At 42.9% G+C, this 16,362-nt stretch overlaps 1 protein-coding gene across 3 annotated transcripts in view; it reads left to right on the plus strand.

Moving 5' to 3' along the window:
• ARMC3 (armadillo repeat containing 3) overlaps positions 1-16,362 on the plus strand; it is an 86,184-nt gene that overhangs the window by 63,265 nt on the left and 6,557 nt on the right. For 2 of the 3 annotated variants that reach the window (XM_090049844.1, XM_090049846.1), the window contains exons 11-14: positions 1,777-1,877; positions 3,619-3,720; positions 7,840-7,929; positions 11,747-11,950. In XM_090049844.1, the coding sequence (XP_089905970.1) occupies positions 1,777-1,877; positions 3,619-3,720; positions 7,840-7,929; positions 11,747-11,950 (497 nt within the window). The remainder of the gene's footprint in view (positions 1-1,776; positions 1,878-3,618; positions 3,721-7,839; positions 7,930-11,746; positions 11,951-16,362) is intronic. The other variant, XM_090049845.1, reaches the window with a different exon arrangement.

Consider the following 16,362-nt stretch of genomic DNA (forward strand, 5'->3'; position numbering starts at 1 on the left):
GGGGTGGGTGGAGCCATCCCACTCCCAGGAGGGAGATCACACTGCAGTAGCCTATGCCAAGGACTTTTTTGAGTCCCCAAAATAAGTAGGACTCCCTTGCCTCTTTACCCCCTACCATGAATGACTCATGCCTCCTAAGGCTAAGGGGGGCATAGAGACCGCCCACAGGCAGCGGCATTGTTGGCAGCGGGGAAGTGGCGGCGGCAAGCGGGGACTGCCCGTAGGCAGCTGCGGTGACATCAACGGTGAGGGCAGGTCAAGCAGGAACCACCCAGAGGCAGCTGCAGTGATGTCAGCAGTGAGGCTGGGCCAAGTGGGGACCACCCACAAGTGGCCATGGTGACATTGGCAGTGAGGGTGGGCCAAGTGGGGACTGCTTGCAGACGGCCGCAGTGGTGGCGGTGGGGGGTGTGTGTGCGGTGACTGCCCACAGATGCTGGTGGCAATGGCGGCAGCAACCAATCTCAGGGGGTGCATGTGCCCCCCGTACCCCTTCTATGTGTCGCCTATGCCCCTTACCTCACTCTGGGCAGCTCCTACCCTCTGGCACTCAGCAGCACCTCCATTCCTCTCCCTTTTTCCCCTTCCCTTCTCTAGCAGGGGGTGCTACTAGACACAGGAAGGGGGGGATCAGCCTCCCACCACTGCTGTCCCCCGCTGGTCCAGGGGAGGGGAAGCCCCACAGCTGTTTCTGCCCTGCTCCAGCCAGGGACAGCCATGAGAAGCTCCATGGGGTGTTAGGCTCAGCTGAGGGCAGCGGCAGGTGGGTCCCCCCCTTCCAGTGTCTGCTCCTTGCCCAGTCCCCCACTGGCCAAGAGCAGACTCAGGAAGGGAGGACCACTCACCAAAGCTGCAGTCCCTGGCACAGCCAAGCACTCAGCATAGCCACTCCCCACAGTTGCAGAGCTGAAGAAACCCAGGGGTGAAGATGGGGAACAGGGACCTATCCACTGCCAAAGCTACCAAGCCTAACACCCCATGCAGCAGCTCCCAGCAAGCCTCAGCTGGAGTGGCATAAATGGCCTGGAACTTCCTCTGCCCTTGTCAGCTGGGGCAGTGGCAGGTCCCCCACTTCCTTACCTGCTCTCTTCTTGGTCCCTGGGTATCCCCACCAGGTTGGTGCTCCAGCTGTGTTTTGGACTCTGCAGGGGAGCCAGGCACCTGTGGCTGCAGGGAACTGGAGTCACCAGCAGGGGAGCTACACTGTTGAAGCAGAGTGCAACTACACTACTGCACCCCCCCAGATCTGCCCCAGATATATACATAATTGAGTGTGTCTCTCTGTCATAGCATTCTTTCCCAGAAAATGCCACTTCCATAAATACCACCCCTACTTTGTCATCTAGTGTTGGGTTGTTTTTAAGTTGGGAATGGGATTTTCAAAAGTGTCTAACTGACACTCAGTGCAATTGTGCTGCCTAGTTACTTAGGTGCTTTTGAAAATCACAAGCTAGATTTTAAAGACTTCAAAAGCACGAACCTGCCTGTCTTTATTTTAAACTTGTTCAGGATGCCATATTAGTAAGAATAACGACACTTACAGTGTTGTAAAGTAACTTACATTGTAGTTACTTTTAAAACATCTTCTCTGTGACAGGTAAATGAAAACATGATTTTATATATATTTAGATGCATTTGTAATTTTAAATTTTCGTGTTTATTCTGTTAAATATTTGGCATCTTAAATTAATCTTTTTAACTTATTCTTTCAAAGTAAGCTATTCACCTTTAGTGGGATAAAATATCTTGTCTCTTCTAATTAATTTTTTTTTGTAGGTAAAACCTGGAGTGAAACTTTTATCTTTGGAGGAACTAAGTACACAAGAGCTTAATGATCGTCGAGCTGTAATCTTAGTTAATATTAAACCACCAGAACTGTGAGTCACATTTGCTTTGGATTATTGAATTTTTTTAAATAACTTGGGCTTTTCACTTTGCCTTTCTGATAACCCAGTAGTGCTATGATATTTTAGCTTGAATTTTGTTATCTGCTTTGTTCCTAATATTGTTTCAGCTCTTACAAAACAATAATTCTGCATTTTATAAAGAATGCTTATAGTTGCTTATTTCCTTTGAATAGAAGCAAATTATTCAGTTGCTTTTACTTTCTTGTACTAATGAGCACTAGAAGCTCCTCAGTGTAGCACCCTCTGACTAATTCCTCTGTGTGTGTGCACACACATGTGTGTGTGGGGTGGGGGGGCAGGACTCCGAAGCTTTTAGCTAGAAAAGCCAGTATCTGTATTACAAACCAAGACCTTTGGGTGAGTGGTGCTCAAAATCCAGCCCATAGACCAAATCTGGCCCATGGAGCTTTGTCATCCAGCCTATGGGGCTCCTCACAAGTCTGGAAATTTTGTAGGAGAGGAGCTGTGGCAGCATTGGTTGCCATGGCTTTCAGAGTCAGATCCAGCGTGTGGGGCCAGGCCAGCACATGGAGTTGTTTTGTGGAAGGATCTGGTGCATGCAGCTGGGCTGGCATTCCAGATCACACCCATGGACTAATACCACGTGCCAACCCCATGCTGAATCAGGCCTACAGACCAACCTTGTTTACAGATCTGGCCTGCAGACCAGCCCCACACCACTCATTCAGCTTGCATGGCTGAAAGGTTGAGCAAGACTGCTTTAGCTGAATTCCAGTCTCTGAATTGCAAAGAAGCCACATTAAAAACAAACAAATAAAAAAAACCCAGCGCTTTACTTTAAACTCTGCTCCTTCCTGGGTCGAGCCCAGCACATGCCCAGAAGAGGCAGTGTGTTAGCTGGATCTGGCTCACCCAACATCTGTATAGATCAGGCACATTAGTGGGGCTTTTTTTGGCACTTTTATCTAAAACTGATTGAATCAGCTTTAGATAAAAGCTTTAAATTGAATCAGCTTTAGATACAGACTCTAAAATGCCCTGCTGAAGCGCCTGACCTATACTGATGCTGTGCAGCAGGGTAGAAGTAGCGCTCTGGTTCCTCTGGTAAAGTGTGTTGTTTTGTGTTTGGGTTTTTTGGGTTGTTTTTTTTTTTGGCAGGGGGGTTATAATGTCTGCAAGCAGCCTTGTTCATTATCTTCCTCAACCAAATGATTGGAGCTTTAAGCAAAGATAGGACATAGCCAAACAGCTATGCTTGTAGAGGGTCTTTACTTTTTGTGGTGGAGTACGACCACCTCTTTTCCTATGCAGATAAAAGTTCACTTAACAATTCCTGCTAGATTTCAAGATTGAAATCTGCCTTGGCCTCACTTAATTTATTTAACTGTAAATAATTTAATCTTAACAGCATCCCAGATTATAGAAGGCTTTGTCAGAATTTTGTAAATTGTAAACCCTCCCCTTTTCTAATCTCCACTATCACTACCCTCCCTTTTTAATTTGTATTTGATACAGTAGGTCTTTGAGAGATCCTCAACCTCATCACTCTTTGCAGTCCCCTAAAGTTGTACTTGATTCCATCAAATATTCTTTCTTTGCTTTTGTCACACACGTATAACCCTATCATCAGTATGCTGGGCACAACAGCTGAATAATATTTTACTTCTTGTATAAATATGTTTGTTTTGTTTTAAAGGTAAAATAAGCCTATTAGTATGCAGTAATGTAAAAATACCTTGTATTATTTCAGTGCCATTACTGTGGAGGAAAAATTACAAGATCTGGTTTATGGACGAGCCGTAAATTTGTCACCATCATCATCTTTTAGAAAAAGTAGTAAAGAAAAAACGAGGTATGATTTTTGGATTTATTAGCAGTCACTGAACTATAAGGGTGCAGACACCTGAATTCAAACAAGGTTTAATGACTTTTATTTGTTTAAAAGCCAATTTGAATGGAAGGGAAACAGTTCCTAAATTTATAGTGATGCTTTTTTATTGTGATAATATAATGATGGGTATTTTCTTAGGGAATGTAAATGTACCCTTGGACTCATTTCTCTTTTCTGCCTTGGGGAGCTTTGAGCCCTCATCTCCCATATATATTCTGTAACCACCAACTTACAGGCGATTTAGGGTAGGATTTTCTCAGTCTCGGCTATTTAAACTGTTCCACTCCGCATGAAATAGTTAAGTATTCATCAGGACAGAGCGGGGGACAGTGAGCATGACTATGGCCTACCAGTAAGGGCACTTATCTGAGCTAATTTCAAACTCTTTCAGGCAGAGAGCATTGAACTCTAGTATCTCATATCTTCTGTGCTCTAATCACTGTGCTATTGGATAAAATTGCAGTTGCACCACCACCCTGATGACAGTAGAGAAAAGACAAACCTAAATGCCTAATTTCAGGGTTCAGGGATCAGGGTTCTCAATCCTGATCAATATAGCCTTCCATTTGTGTTCCAAAGTTAGGCGTTGTATCCCTTGATCAGTGTGGTATAATCCGTGTCCCCCACTTTGACATTTACGTAGTTTAGGGAGCTCTCCAGGAAGCATCCTAGCTTTTGTAAATCTCATTATTAGGTACCTCAATCTCCTTATATGTAAGGAGCCTATGGCCGAGATCAACATAGAATTTAGGCACCCAAAGTGGGGCTTAGGCAGAATGTAATACTTAAATCCAAGAATACAATCCTCAAAAACTCAATGTAATCCCTTAGGAACTTTAGGGTTCCTATACATGTACTTGGGGGTGGTAGGGAAAGAGAGAACCACCCTAATTAAAACACCTCACCATCATATGTATTAAACATCTTGCTTTTCAAAATGGCTGTGGGGTGCTTTAAGTAAAGCTCATTTGATGGAGTTTAGTTAAAGTGCCCTGCAGCCATTTTGAAACACAAGGCACTTAATGCAGGTGACGGTGAGGCATACTGGAGCGTTCTAATTGGAACGCTCCAGCAGACTCGATTAACTGAGTCTGTTCTGACGCTTTCTAATTAGAACGTGTCAGAAGACATCTATAGGCAACCTTAGTTTTTGCCGAGAATGTTTCAGTGCCTAAAATTCTCCTTCTAGCCATGCCAAGAGCTGTTGCTGTCTATGCAGGGCTGAGCAACATGATGCATATTTCACACTAAGTCTGATTTGGGAATCGCATTCCTCCACCAAGTCACTTGAGGGGTCAAAACCAATAGGTGTGCTTAGAGCAGGCCTAACACACATAGGACTAAGTTCTATGCAAAGCACAATAGCCAGGGCCATTTTCATTCAAAAAGATTGACCATCGTGGTAATTAGAGCAGTGGCTCAGAATATGTGAGACCTGGATTCTCAGTCTGGCAGGATTCAAATCCAGCAGGAAGGATTTAAGAAACTGTTGTCTTTTCAAGTTTCCTTCTGCCAAGCTTAGATGGCCCTCTGCTTTATATGCCAGCTGTTGTGAATCCCATTCTGAAGTGCCTACCTCTCCCTCTGAATCACAGGGGGAGTGCAGGTGCCTTACTAGGAGCTCTGGATTCTAAGCAGTAGAACACTGAAAAATAGGTGCTAGATCTAGCACTAGGAGCCAAAATTTCATTTTCAAAAGAGGTATAGTCTTTAAACAAATGTAAAAAGAAAGTGTACATACAATATGTAGCCCTGCTCACTCAAATATGATGTAGAATTGGAAGTCACACAAATAAGTTGTAAGCCCAACGGAGTCCTGTCACCCTTGTCCCCAAATCAAATTGGCCTACAAATTTATTTCCCCTTCAGTTGAAGAACTGTTTGAGGAGGGGCTGTTTCCTCTCTATTCTGTTGTCATGTGGGTGCTGGTTTGAATACAGAGATCTGTTTAGTGAAGAATGTAGCTCAGAGTCTCTTCCTCACTCAGGCTTTTATAGATCTTTTCATCTCCTTTCTTCTTTGGGTCTTTTACAGAGAGGGGAAGGAAGAATAATTCAGACATGGCTATTTGTAGTGTCACAAAAAGAGTGTGGTGGGGGCATGCGAGGCTTATACACTTGCACTGTTCCCTGACTGGAGTGCTACAAATAAAAGACTCCAACATGTTCCTGATAGGCTTCCAAGGAAGGAACTGATCGGGTTGCTTAAAAGTCGCCTGTGGTGGCAATAGCTGATCAGGAGGAAAAGGGTAGGGAGAGCAGAGGACTGTGGGATGCTGGGGGCCTGAGAGGACCCCTGTAGTTTTACATTTAACTGTACAGTTGTTATATGTGATGCTACCAAAGGTAGCACTGCAAAAAAGTTCCTGTTTGAAATGGGTTTTTTTTTTTACAGCCTGAACATATATGGACACTCATGTGTGTAACAATATAAGGGAGTATATAGTGCTACAAAAGTAAAATGTATCCAAGACCCAAGCCTGATGTCTCATTTTTTGGTTAAAAGTAAAGTTTTCTATAATGTCAACCAGGAGCAGCCATTTCCCTTGTGGTTCCTGCTGATGTTGGGCAGGAATAAGAGAAGAACCATGGATGCCTATACATGTGCGGGATGCCTGCTCTGACAAGTTCTAATTAAAATGTGTTGGAGCAGACTCCCTGTCATGTGTTTTCAGCATCCCCACATTTCAAAATGGTGGCAGGGGCACTTTAACTAAAGCTTGTTGAATGGCCTTTAGTTAAAGCACCTCTGCCACCATGTTGAAGTGTGGGATGCCGAATACACAAGATGCTGTGGGTGTTTTAATTAGAACAGCTCCCAAAAGTTTCTGTAATTAAAAAACCTCCTCCCATGATTCCTATACAGACACTAAGGGAAGCAGTTTGGTAGCTGAATCTACCTGCTTCCCAGGGATCAGATGTATCTGCATCTGCTTGCTTGCTAATGTTGATGTGCTTGGTGGCTATGTAAGATGTTCTACATGTGTAGGAGCATAGGAGGATTTAGGATTTTGAAAAGAAAGGTGCAGGTGGTGTGGTGCCTCATCACATGTAATACCACAAGTTTTCTCCAGCTAAAGAGAAACTAGAAGCTCTACTAATACGTTAGGGACCTAGTGCTATATTATTCATTTTAAGATCAAAGTAAAAACAAATATAACTTATTAGAATGTGTACCAATCTGCTAGATTATATATTAAACTTGAAAAACACAACAAAGCAAACATAGTCTAAAGGATATTGTTTTATTAGACCTGTTGTAATTGTAGCTAAATGTATATCTCTTATTCATATTTATAAAAGAAAATCTGTCCTTCTTGAACATCTTTTCTGTGCATCCAGAATTTCACGGTCAATCATTTCCATACCTGAGTTAATGTTCACCTGAGTTAATATTACACCTGCGTTAAGGTTTTTAGATAGAACTAAAAACAGTCTGCAGGGCTGTGAAACAGAAGAGAGAAATTACCAGGAATAGCTAACAGGCAAGAAGAAAGGATAACCTGATTAATGGAATATCAAGACAATTAGAAAGGGGAGAGGGTCATTAACACCTGTGGAGTGAAGGGAGCTTAGGAGGAACCAACCAACTGTGTATTATAATGAGCCATGAAGTCAATAGACTTCCTCAACACTGTCTGAATGCTGCTGCCTCTCTTGGGCAGTTGGTTTTAAAGTTTGGATGGAGCAGGAATCAAAGAAGGGGTGCAACTGCACCCTTGCATCCCACTGAATCAGCCCCTGCACAGGAATAAGAATGTAGAATAACCAAGGCACTTCCTTAGATAACTGCCAAAGCAGGTCGTGGATGTGAGAACATATAGAAATAGATGTTTTGGTGAGTGGAGACTGTCAAGGAAAAGACAACCTGGGAAAATGGCAGAGACAGGGGAACTGTCTCCAGTTTTTGCTCAGGGCTTATCCAGAAATCATGCACCCTCCTTTTCTGCATACGTTTTATGGCTGGAGAATTTGGTGACTTTTAACAGGGATTATGTGTTTGTGTGTGTAAACTGAAAATATTGCTCTAAGAACATAAAGAGAAAGTGGACAATGGGAAATTACCTTATAATTTCAATAGTGCAGTGGTATCTCCTGTGGACGAAAAACAAGAGTCTTCTGGACGACCTTCTTCACTCAGCAAAGGCAGCACTAGAGAGAAAGGATCCAGGTATTATAATTTGGATGATGTATTTTATTTTAATTTATAGCTTAAATGCAAATTATTGGTAGATAACAGCTACGGATTGTTAATAGGACTCTCAGGTCTGACGGAACTTCTCTTGGTGCAGGGCACAAGGGGGTGGTCAAATGTGACTGTAATATGTTGGCTTCCCTTGGTCCTAAGACAGTGGCGTCCAACTTTTTGGCCCTACAGGCTGGATGAGTGGTGTGGGGTAAGTCTATGGGTTACATCTAGTCTTTGGCCTGATCGAACACTGCTGGATCATACCCCAGTCCTGCATGCTATGTCCTGGGTGTGGGTGTGGCCACATCCTCAGCCCCATGTCAGACTGACCCGCCACCCAAGACCTGCCACACCAGATTGAATCTGCTGCCCTGCTCCTGCATATACTGGATCACTCCAGCCCAGGCCCCATGTTTGCTGGATCAGCCCCTGGCCTGGCCCTGGCCCTGGCCCCAGCTCCAGGTCCATGTACATTGGATGAGGTCTGCTGCCTTGGCCTCATGTGTGCCAGAGTGGCACCTGGAAATTTGATGGTGGGGGAGCAGCAGCAATGTTACTTGCTACTGCTCCCCCAAACCACATTTCCAGACCCTTGGGGAGCCCCACAAAGTGGATCACATGACTCCCTACATCAGATCTGGCCCAGGGGCTAGGGTTGAGCATACCTATCCTAATGTTCAGTAGGCTAATATAGCTTCCTTGGCACAACCTAGGACTGCAGTCATTTGTGTCTAGCCCTACAGCCAGTTTCCTTAACTGCTTCAGTAGCCAAGACACCAGGTTTCAGCAGTTCCTCAGGAAAGCCCCTTGTTAAAGGGTAGGTAGTAGGGTGACTCTGGGGACTCCCCCATGCTAGGGGAGTCACCAGCTGGCCCGCAGCAACTTGGCTTTATGGCCCTTCCGTACTAACAAAGTCATTACTTGAGCTTTAAATGCTTGGCAACTACAACATACTTAACTTCAAATGCAAATCAGAGAAGGAAATGTGGAGCTTTGAAAGTAGAAATCATAGTGAGAAAAAGTGTCATAAGCTAGTTTACAGATGAGACTTGTTTTCAAGGCTGTGCAGAACTATATGCCTTAAGGAGAGTGGAGGAAGAGAGCCCTTTGGCATGGGGTGTACTTCAAACTCCTCTGGACTTCCCTGTTCCCTGGATGGATTAACCTTTAGAAGGCACTTAATCAGCCAGTATTTCTCTTAATGAAACTAGCAGAACATAGAAATAAAGAAGTTGTACTATTGCTGGTTCTGTGGACAGCTTTCCTGAAAAATATGTTAAAGACAAGCTTAATTTATAAGCACCTACTGGGAATTCAGTTTTTCTTATTATAGTATCTGTTCTCAGAAAAGGAAGGCATGGTCTGTCTTATACAACCAATAAATACAGATGTAGAACGTTTTTACTCCTTACAGTATAAAAATATTGCTCTAAATTTTTTCATATAGGTAGCCAGTTCTGGACACTATGGGCTGTCTGTGGAAACTTTGTATATCTTCTTGGTAGTGCCATCACTGATACTGACTAACCCTCAGAGATGCTGTTTAGTCTGGGATCAGGGGAGCACAGCATAAGGTGGCCAAAACCCATATCATTCATCCCAGCTGCTCCTTTAATCAAAGAGAAGAGGAAAGATAAAAACGACATAGAAAGGGGTGTGCTGGTTCTGTGCCACTTGGGGATTCCACTGTGTCCAGGGAATCCCTGGAGGCACTATTAGAGAAACTTTCTGTCCCCTTTGCATTGTATAAAGCAATTCAAAGATGCTAAAACAGAGCTTGGGATCTGGCTCAGCAAAAATAAAGTGTTTGTTTATCATGAGGTTAGTGTAAGATTTAAGGTGCCCTTGGCTAGTTATTTCTTAGATTTTAAGTGTACAGGTTTTATTAGTAATGCAGCAGATCACTGCTTCAACAGCAACCGTACCTCTTTTGAAACAAAACATTTTGAAACAAAACATGAAAAATGCTTCAGCCTGCCCAGGGTAAACTTGTTCAGATACAAGGTTTTGTGCAGTCAGAAACAAAGTGATTATATAATTTTGAAAGTTGTGATCAGGGATTTTGCTTTATAACCCCTGTGTCATTCATTCTGAATCCATATTGTTTTTAATTTGTGCAGCATGCGGGATTCAGCTGGAAGCAAACAGCTGAATCCAAGTCTTAAATGTGCTTCGAGTTTCTCATATCTATCTTCTGTTGATTCTTTTACAAAGTACACTGAGCACACTTTAAAACAGGATTATTTTAAAGATGTGCTAGTGTTATAATGTGACTTAAGAGGAAGTGCAACTAACATTGCTTGCTGAAAATCTTTGAGTGATATGTAGAAGAAATGCCTGGCTGGCTGGTAGTCAGAGACTGATGATATATTCAACATCAGTTTTGATCAATACACTGTGATCAATTGCACATTTGAAACAAAAGGTGTCTTTAATATAGACTTTGAGTGCATATGTCTGCTATGCTACCACTTTTAAGAAAATATTTTGCAGAATTATTTTACTCCTTTTGTAGAAGATGGTCAAAGAATAAAGACCTGTAAAGATGGAAGCAGAGCTGGGTGTTTCAGTAGGAAATTAGCTGCCTTCTCACACCCTTACCACAAAGTGATGGACTTGATGCAGGAATCACTGGGTAAAAATCTCTGATGTTTGGTTTGCAGTGGACTTTTCTTTATTTCTCCAAGAATACCAGAAATACTGGAAATTTACAACATGTACCAGAACTTTTAAAGACAGGGGCGATTGGATTTTTTTTGTCAGACTTCAGTGCTGTCTGCTTCTGATTCAAGTTGAATTATGAATAACCAATCGTTGAGTTACAAACTTGACTTGTGCATTGTGACTCTCAAATTCTTTGAAGTAAGACATGACTCTTACAACATGTGACTTCTGTATGTTGCTATTAATAAACTATTGTAGAGTATTTAGCAGCAGAGACAGATTTTGACACCATATACATGGTGCTTGGAATTTTGTAATCTATGCTATGTTCAATGACTTAACCTTTGTGATGATTTAGGAGACTTCTGATGTGCTCAGGCTGCCTGTAAAGGTATGAAATGTGTGCTCCTCTTTCTGAAATATCTTTGGATGATATTTCCAGCAGTATATCAGTTTCTATGGTTGTTTCATTTTCAGGCCTAAACTTATAGTATCTTTACATTTTTGCTAGACTTCTAGGATTGTCATCCCTGGTTATGTGCATTTCTTAACTTATGAGCACCAGTGAAGAAGAAAGAGAAAAAATAGCAAATTCTTTGGTTTCTTACAAAACTTAATGGTACATGTCATATGGTAGCCAAAGTTTGAAGTAGCTTGCTTGATACCAGTTCAGGCATTTGGTTGATTTCCTGATTGTTTGTTTGAAGTCTCAGACTTCTTTCAAGTGAAAACTTTATAGCAATTTCATTGTTTTTAAATATTAATATTGTATATGAAAAAAAGTTTGCAAGTACTATGCAAAACTGTCTCATTGTTAATGCCTTTATTTACATTGGCTGAGTCTCCCACTGCAGACCACCAAGTGGTATAAATAATGCTTGGCAGGGGGAGACACATTGGGTAAATAGAAGCTGTCTAGTCAGGATTTTTCGAGCACAGACATGCAGACAATGCCATGTTGTTCCTAAATATCAAAGCACTTTCCATAACTACTCTCTGTGGATTCAGAATTGGGTTTTCCTAATTCCCTCTGAACTAGGGTTCCCTGATATATCCCAATACAAAATCATGCAGCTAGAATTTGAACTTTTGAGAGAGGGATTTCAAAATAACTATGTATTGTTTTCTTTGTAAGGAAAGGGAAAGGAAAAAAAGAAGAAGAAAAACCAAAAGAAGAAGAAGAGTTCCAAATTGCACCTAAAATCCAGGAGGAAGTAACTCTTGAAAAGTTACCGTGGCTACCACCATTTGACTTCATTCTACTGGATTACATTAAGGATGCTTCCAAAACAATTCTACCACTAGCAACTACCAAGGAACAAGTTGTGGCACTTGCACAGTAAGTACTGTATCATGTTTGAAAAAAAAAATACAAATGAAGCTTAGTAGGGAATAGTGGTCTGACCCAGGAACATTTTTGAGAATTTGAAAGTTTTCCCATTCCAAGATGGAACAAAAGACAAAAGTTTAAAAAACGTCATGGACTTACAATCCAGAGCATTATAGTTTAGTAAGGTAAAAATATTTCAACCCTTTTATTCAAATTTTTACTGCAAATAACCCATATTTCAAAACATGAAGCCATTTTTGAAAAATGCAATTTTTATACAAAATGGTGGATGGAGACATTTTAACAATTTTGAATGTCTGTTTATTTTACAAAATGAGAAGTGTATCTGACCTGACCATTTACCACAGTTTTCCTTGTCTGCCTTTTAGTCTGACATGTTTTCTTGTGTTGTCTTGAACATCCCTTATCAGTTATGTCATTTTTCACCTTTGGTTTCCTGATTTTGTCCCTGCAATTTCTTGCCATTTTTTGGTGTACTTGCCTTTCCTTCCTTTAACCGTACATGCCTCTTTGGACTTAGCTATGAAACTCCTTGTGTAGCCACATCAGTATTTGTGGTGGTTCTTATCTTTTTCCCATGTTGGAAGCCTTCTTGATGAGTCTCCGATACTGCATCCTTTAGGAATTGCCAAGTGTCCTGGACCTCTTCAGTCTGTCTACCAATTGGATCTTACCTACTATCTCTCTGAATTATTTGAAGTCTACCCTTTTGAAATCCAGTATCCTTATTTTGCTAATCTTCTGTTCCTTAGGATCATGAATTCTACAATCACTTCCTCACAAGTTTCCTTTGTAATAATTCTTCTTTATTGGTCAGAACAAGATCCGAGATATATAACTCCTAGTTGTATTATCAACTTTGGGGAACAGAGAATTGTCTTCTACACGTATTAGGAACTTACTTGACATTTTGGGTGAAATCTTGCTGCTCTTTATGTACCTATTCCAGCAGTATAGTGGCATTTTGGTACTTAGTACGGCTTGTGATTCTGTTACCTTATATGCCCTGTAGTATGGGCATATAAACATGCACACACACACTGAGACTGTGCAGTTGGCTACAAAGTGTTCAGGCAAATATCCAGCTATGCACACTCCTTTGGTGAAGAAGGAGTGTCCTCCCATGTCTTAGCCCAAGCCCCCTCTCTTCCTTGCCCCCAAGCCATCTCTCTGCATCTCTTTGACTTCTTACCACAGTGCTAGCCACTATGTCACAGATTATGATCTAGTCCTTCATCCAGGGCACTTTTAGAAGCTGAGCCATTCTACTTTGAATTTACTGTTCATTGGATAACCTGGATACAGAGTAATGCACATGGGAAGTTCCTGCCCCATTGGAAGTAAGAGTCCGCTCCCTTCCAGAGCAGGAGCCTTTTCACTGATCCATGTGTCTTTTGGCTTGGCCTCTATCTCTGTGCTCCACATATCTCCCTCTCTTGGGAAATATGTACTATGACTTGAATTCATCCTGCTTGTTCACCATATGCATTTATATGTATGCATCAAAAATACCTTGCTGATTTCCCTTTTTCTTCTTTTTTTTTCCATTCTGCCCAGGAAATTATTTAGCCATTCTTCAGAATTAAGTCTCTTCTCTCTTGGTATTGAATGCATTAAAGTGAGTAGGTTTTCTCTGCCATGTCCTACAGAACTTAGTTTTAATCACTCTTTACTGTGTTACCCAGATGATGCCTGAAGATGCTTTTCCATCTCTGAACAGCAGTCCTCTTTCCCAGATCATCAACCCATTGATGAAGAATCCAAATCCAAAGCCTTGTTGCCAACACCAGCTTCTGAGCTATGTGTTTTTTCTTCAGTAATGAGAGGGTCCCTGCTTGGGCCTTATCTTCCAACAGAGAGGGTCAATGAGAATGTCACCTTCACACCAAACCTCTTTATACTCCTGTCTAGAGCCTCCTGATCTGTCAGGGTTATTCCTAGTAGTATCATTGGTACTCACCGAACAACCAAGAAAGGGTAGTGGACTGATATGATGATGAGCTCTAACAATCTCTCTGTTATACCCTGAACTTATGATCCAGGCATGCAGCACATCTCACAAAATTCCAGAGTTGGATGACATTTGGGTGCATGCATCCCCCTTCAGGAGGGAGTCCCCAAGCACCACCACCTTCTTCTCCCTCTTCAGCATGGTGATTATGGACCCTCTCTTCCTAGGGCCATGTGACTCCTGCCATTTGATCTGTGGGGTATGTCTCTGATCTCTGCTTTCTATTGTTTCCTCTGTGGTATTCTCACCAGTAGTTCCTGTGCAGAGTCTGAAAGTAGTATCTTACTTCTATCTGCATCTCGTGAACTCAGGTGATCCTTTTGGCTTATCCTCTCATTATTAAATGCGACATAGCCCTCCCTAAAAATTGTTGAACTAAAATGATGCTTGCTACCATCACATTGTTCACTCCGCCTGCATGTTAATGCTCTTTTTTCCTATCCTGTATGTTTACTTTGCAAGCTTTTTGGGACGTAGGCTGTCAGTGATTCTGTGCCAGTATAATGCAGAGCTGTGGAACTGGTGGCTTCTGGTGGACTGCAAGCCACACGAAGCCTGTGAATGGTTAACTCATGGCCTTTAGGCTCTTGTCCAGGCACTGCTTCCCCACATCTCTTCTGCTGCCCCTGCCCCTATTACTGGGGTCACTAGGCTCCCCCTCCCTTCTCCAGCTTCTGCTTTCTGCTTCTGTCCCTGGGGGCAGAGCTGCGCAGACCAAGAGGTCTGCAGCTCACCCAGTATGGAGCCCGAGGAGTAACATTCCAGACAACTACAAAATTTGATAAAACTTGTCTTCATACCATGAGTATTCAGCTGGTGCAAAGCAGGGTGCCAATTCATGGTCATGTGTCAGACACACAGAGGTATTGCCTTATTATCATTAATCTGATGAAACAAAAGGAAAAACGTAAGTGAAAAGCCTTCTACTTGGGCTTTACTTTGTATGTTCCCTTTTAAGCCACAGCCTGCAGAGAGAGAGAGAGAGAGAGAGAGTGTGTGTGTGTGTGTGTGTGTTGAGGATGCTAAGGGGAAGCAGCTGTAGGAGATCCCAGAAGTATTCACCTGCTTAGGCAGAATGCCTCCGGGTACCCTAAGAAGTACAGCTATTGTGGGAGTGGGCCATCCTTTAAAGCAGTGATTCTCAACCAGGATGCTGTGCCATGTGATCCTTTCAAGAGTGACACAGGGTGCCTATTATGTGTGCAAACATGATTTATGAGATAAACCCAAACATTTCAAATAGGAATCCACAGTATTAAAAACATTCTGACCTGTAGTGGTCTTTGCAGCAGAAAAAATGCTTTGTTATTTTTCCTTGGTCAAAAAACAATTTTTGAGTGCCTTGAATTTAACAAGACATGCTCTGGAGCTAAGAGACGTGCTTCAGGTCTAAAAAGGTTGAGCACCATTGCTTGAAACCATTCATTCTCAACTGGGGTCTAAGAGCACCCTAGGGTGCCATGAGATCCTTTCAAGGGTGCTAAAGCACCTGGCCTCTGTGCAAGGTAAACCCTCTCCTTCCCTGTCTAGCATCCTGTGCCCACCCTTGTGTTTCACAGACAAATGGCACCTGCAGCTGCTCCCCTGAGGACTCTTGCTGCTGCTCCACCCTGTCTCCTGGCAGCTGCTGTTTCAGCTGCGCCTATGCTCTGGAGTGGTGCTGCAGGTGGGCAGGTGTGTCCAATGCCCTAAATGACAATGGAAAGGGATGCAAGGGCAGGTGGCTCTGATTGCCAGCATGTGAGACCCCAGCAGAGCAGTTTTAGTGTTTCTGAAGGCTATGCTTGCCCTTTCAGGTACAGACCAGGAGTATGGAGGGGGCAGACAGTGAAAAGAGGAGTGCACAGAAGGTTGTGCTCATGCCCCTGCTGCCCTCACCTGGGACCAGATAGATTCTAGTTCAGTGTTTGTCAGCCAGGATGATGTTAAATGTTTGGCAAACTCCAAAGCAGCTTTCAGCTAGTTGGATCTGAAGTTCTCTCTGTGGTTGGACAGTAGGGGCGCTCCTGCACTGAGCTTCCCACCTCACTGTGCCTGATCAAAAACCACAGTCCACAAGCCTGGGGTAACCACTGCCACCACCTGGGCTTGGGTCTTTGTTAGGGCTTTGTGCAGCCTGGGGTACACAGACCCTGTGGACTTTTGGGTGTTTAGGCCACTGTGGAATTTCAGGGTGCTTTCTTTTAGCCTGAAGCATTCACAAGTAACCTCCTGGGCAGGACGGAAAGTAAAAAGCCTCACCCACCTTAGCCAGCCAAGCAAAAGGGAGCTAAAAAAGCTTGCCTCACCTCTCTGAAGCATATACACAGTGAGGCATGCTATAACAGATAGCTGTATTGATCAGAAAGGGAGAGAGGAAGGAATACGAAACAACAGAAAATTGATAGAA

Source organism: Crocodylus siamensis, chromosome 5 (genome assembly GCF_052110815.1).
Source record: "Crocodylus siamensis isolate JL-2025a chromosome 5, ASM5211081v1, whole genome shotgun sequence".
Taxonomy (NCBI): Eukaryota; Metazoa; Chordata; order Crocodylia; family Crocodylidae; genus Crocodylus; species Crocodylus siamensis.